This window comes from Halichoeres trimaculatus, unplaced genomic scaffold (genome assembly GCF_033239565.1).
Source record: "Halichoeres trimaculatus isolate MK-OKI-2021-1 unplaced genomic scaffold, fHalTri1.1 fHalTri1_scaffold_21, whole genome shotgun sequence".
In the NCBI taxonomy this organism is placed as follows: domain Eukaryota; kingdom Metazoa; phylum Chordata; class Actinopteri; order Labriformes; family Labridae; genus Halichoeres; species Halichoeres trimaculatus.
This window is the reverse complement of record NW_027437199.1, coordinates 5513796-5518266: the sequence shown is the minus strand read 5'-3', so window position 1 is coordinate 5518266 and position 4471 is coordinate 5513796. Positions and strand designations below refer to the sequence as shown.

Sequence of the window (4471 nt, the reverse complement as noted above, 5' to 3'; positions counted from 1 at the left end):
AAACACTTTGCTAAAGCAGGCGATGATAAATTCAGACTTAATGACTCACATAGCTTCATCATCCCAGCAGGCTTTGCACTCAGGCCTAATGCCCAAAGTTTCCATGCCTGATCATATGAGAGGGGGGAGGAGGAGGGGAGGAAGGCTGTGTTTGGAGGAGACTCAGGTTTCTGTTGTGGGATCAGACTTTGGAACAAAAAGAAGCAGCCATGCTGTCACAAAAATCTACCCCAGCCTGGTTCAGACTGATTTTATCACTAACGTAGATTTCTCTTTGTCTGTGATCAAACAAGCTAATTGCTAAGTGCTAATTTTCCAGTTTGTCATCCAAGAATGACGAGCACAAAGGGTTAGAGTATCGCAAAAGTCGCAATTTATTTCCTTGGTCAGTTCTGTACAAATACTTAAATACAACATTAGCTTTCTCAAAGAGTTGACGTGCTTCTGAATACAAAATAAATAAATCTAAATATCACATTTTTATAAAATATGTACAAATTTGTTGTTCCTGCTGTACAAATGAAGACAAATGGAAACCAGAATGGCTAAAGATAGCGGAAATACTTCTAAGGTAACACTGGAAATTTAAAATTTATCAATTTAAGTCAAAGTCTTTACTAATGTTTCAGTTTTCGGAGACGTCATCGCTGACGGTGACTTTCTCCTCGGTGGTGATGCTGTCCACGATGGATGACAGACGGAGGAGGCTTGAGGATCCAGTCGACTCTGTGTTTCCTGGAAACGGAAATACATTTTCTATAAAGCTCACATACTAATGTAAAGAGTCTCATCACTTACTTCATTGTTAGCAAGGGTTAGCATAAATCAAACAACAGCTTTAGCTTTGAAATAGTTGAATGCTAATCTCACCGTTCAGTATCTCAGGCTAGCTTGAGATATAATCCAGTGTGTCTCAGACTTTGACGCTCTTTCATCTGAGTGTGTGTTAGAATTAGCATCCAGCCACTTCCTTGCGAAAGTTATCATTAGCCGGATTACCATTAGCTTTTCATCTCAGTTAATGCAACTCTAGCAAACAAAAACAAAGTAAGCTATGTGGCAGCTTAATCCCAAACTTGTCTCATAACTGGCATCAAGCATTAGCAGAAGCAAGCATGTTAAGCTACAACCTAGCTGAATGCTACATTAGTTAGCCATAGGTCTGCTATTATGTCAAGCAGCTCAAGATATAATCTAACTTCTCTCCAAACCTTCAATTTCTGATGGCTAAGTAAGTAAGCATTAGCATTGAACCACACCGTGCAAATGTAATTATTAGCCGCATAATTATTAGCTTGTAATTTGAGCTAATGCACCACGAGCAAACAAAACAAAGTAAGCATTGTGACTGCCTAACTCCAAATTTGTCTGATAAGTGACATAAAGCATTAGCAGAAACAAAAAATTTTAAGCTAGCAGGTAGAGGAATGCTAAATTAGCCATCTCAGAGTTAGCCATAGGTTTGCTATTATCTCAAGAAGCTCAAAATATAACCCAATGTCGCTCCAAACCTCCACTTTCTGATGGCTAAGTATGCTAGCTATAGCATTTAGCCACTTCCTTGCTTACGTAATCATTAGCTGCATTACCATTAGCTTGTTATTTCAGCTAATGCACCACGAGCAAACAAAAACAAAGTAAGCTTTGCAATGGTATAACTCCAAATTTGTCTGATAACTGACATGAAGCATTACCAGAAACAAAGCATTTTAAGCTACTAGGTAGCTGAATGCCAAAAACGTTAGCCATAGGTTTGCTATTATGTCAAGTGGCTAATAATATAACCCAGTGTTGCTCCAAATCAGCACTTTCTGATGGCTTAGTATGTTAGCTTTAGCAATTAGCTACTTCCTTTGCGAATGTAACCATTACCTCCAATACTATTAGCTTGTTATTTTAGCTTAAGTACCACATGCAAACAATAACAAGGTAAGCTTTGTGCTGGCTTGATTCCAAACCTGTCTGATAACTACCATCAAGCATAGCAAAAACCAAGCATTTTAAGCTACAAGGTAGCTAAATGCTAAATTAGTTAGCCATAGGTCTGCTATTATGTCAAGTGGCCAAAAATATAACCCAGTGTAGCTCCAATCCTCCACTTTCTGATGGCTTAGTATGTTAGCTTTGGCATTCAACCACTTCTTTGCAAATGTAATCAATGGCCACATTAGCAGAATCCAATCATTTTAAGCTACAAGGTAGCTGAATGCTAAATTAGCCATAATCTCACAGTTAGCCATAGGCTTGCTATTATCTCAAGCAGCTCAAAATATAACCCAATGTTGCTCCAAAGTTCCACTTTCTGATGGCTAAGTTTGTTAGCTTTAGCATTCAACCACTTCCTTGCATTCAAAAGCACCAACAACATTACTGTTAGCAACAAGCTAATGCACCACTAGCAGTTATCTTAGCTACAGAGTGGCTGAATGCTTTAATTAGCTGTTCAATCAAAAGTCTTTGCCATGTGAGTGGCAAAGCAACAACTGGAGCAGTTTTGTCGTTAGTCATCGTTAATTTTTGGATTTAAAGGAGTTTGATGACGGCACCTTCTCTCTGGTTAATCATGGCTGCGGTGGAATGATCAGCAGAGGTCGGCCAGGACTCAGAGGACTTTTTCCAGTGGTAATCATGACCTGACACCTATAAAAACACATCATATAAAAATCTTATGACTTCTTGTTGGTTAATGTTAGAATATGAGTAAATTTGATGCAAGATTAAAAAAAACACAGTATAGCTGCTTTAAACACTGATAAAGTCACTGAAAGCACCACAGACACTAGTAGGAGAATTAAACTGTTAAAGGAAATAAAAGCTTCTTATTAAGTCGTCTTTAGCCTTTAGAAGTCATCTAAATACCCCTGGCACTCTGAAGGACTCCAGGGGACATATTCCTGAGTTGTGGTGTCCAATGTCAGCTTACACTGTGCTCTTTGGCATCAAAACCGTGTGAGGATCCGTTCTGCGGCTTCTCCTGCTCATCCAGCGTCTGCAGCAGCTCCTGCAGCCGCTCGATGTAGCTGATGGCGCTGCGTAGGATTTCCACCTTGGGTAGCCTCTGATTGGGGTTGGCCACCGTCTTCCTCTTCAGCGCGTCGAAGGCCTCGTTGATCTTCTTCAGCCTCCTCCTCTCCCTCAGCGTGGCCGCCTTGCGTCTGTCCGTAGGCGCAGACTTCCTCTTGCAGATCTTGCAGGCCCACATGAGGCACTGGCCCTCGCAGTGCGTGCGGAGGCCCGGGGGTGCCAGGACGTGCTCCTCCCCGCTGCTCTCCCCTCCGGTCTCAGATGGAATAGTATCCTCATTCAGCGGGCTGTCGTTGCCGTTGTAAAGCGGGGACACTCCTGCCATGTCCAGGTGCTGCAGTGGTCCATGATCCCCTTCTTCCAAGTAACGCAGATCATTGAAAAGATAAGTGTTGGTCTCAAAAAGGTCCATCATATTGTGGCGCCCCTCACTCTGTTTTGACAGTGGGACTGTGTGGCATTTAAACAGAGCAGCAGGGACACAAGTCACCAGGATTATATATAGAATGTGAAACCCAATCCAACACTTTGGCTGTCACGGCGCATCAGGCATCTCTCTTTTTTTCAATGGCTCTTTACAGCTTGTCTGACGTTGTGTAGGAAATGTACGTACACACAAATGTACATTAAGAGCTCCAGGAGCTATAGAAATGTCACCTCAGGTTTCACAACAGGTGCTGCTCAGATATGTCCTATAGCGCTGTCACCGAGAAGGAAAGTGAAAGACGTGGAGGTGTAGTTCCAGAGTTAGCCTTGCACAATGTTAAAGAGGCTGTGTTATACAGCTTTAAATGCTATTCAAGGTTAAGTTAAGGAACTCTTAGCTTCTAAAAAATCATTCCCAGGCACTAACTACTTCCTGTGGCCCATTGTCTGCCCAGTGCTGATTGATAGACTGTTAAAAATATGGATGTAGTGTCCGCAACGTCACCCATCTGTTCCTGATACCGTGAAATGAAGCCAATCCGTGGACACAACCACATTTGATGTGACGCCAGCTGTGAGCTTCTTTTTGAACAGCTACAGGGCACCCGTCAGTCATGTGACCTGAGCTGTGTCTCGGATTGGACAATCAAATAACTCTAATAATGTTCCAGACCCAAGCTGTTTTTTGAACCAGGCTGTAAATACGTTTTCCAACGCCGTAAAAGTCCCTTTTTTTAGTTGGGTGTGTACATGTCTTCCGGTCTTTCTACAGCCAAAAAGTCAGACTTACAGACCCCGCCTCCTAAAGTCCATCATTGTCCAGTTCAGCCAGTCTCCACCTCCACAGGGTCCAGGACTGAGCTTCTTCAGCAGTCTGTTCAGTCTCTGTCTCCTGGATCCTGTCTGCTCACAGCAGGTGAAGCTCTACCAATGTGGTGTTGGTGTCTGGTGTTAGCTCTGTTAGCCATATCTGTGAATAGCCTAATGCTACTCTGCCTTCTGGTATTCTCTCTGTTGCTGG

The 4471-nt window shown here is 42.6% G+C and overlaps 1 protein-coding gene across 1 annotated transcript; it reads right to left on the bottom strand.

Annotated features, from left to right (window-relative positions):
• Positions 1-610: 610 nt before the first annotated feature.
• On the bottom strand, positions 611-3439 carry myf6 (myogenic factor 6). The gene is made up of 3 exons (XM_074698366.1): positions 2924-3439; positions 2547-2640; positions 611-735 (listed from the first exon to the last, which is right to left on the bottom strand). The coding sequence occupies exons 1-3, from the start codon at positions 3437-3439 to the stop codon at positions 626-628; spliced, it is 720 nt and encodes a 239-aa protein (XP_074554467.1). The 3' UTR covers positions 611-625.
• Between the last annotated feature and the right edge of the window lie 1032 nt (positions 3440-4471).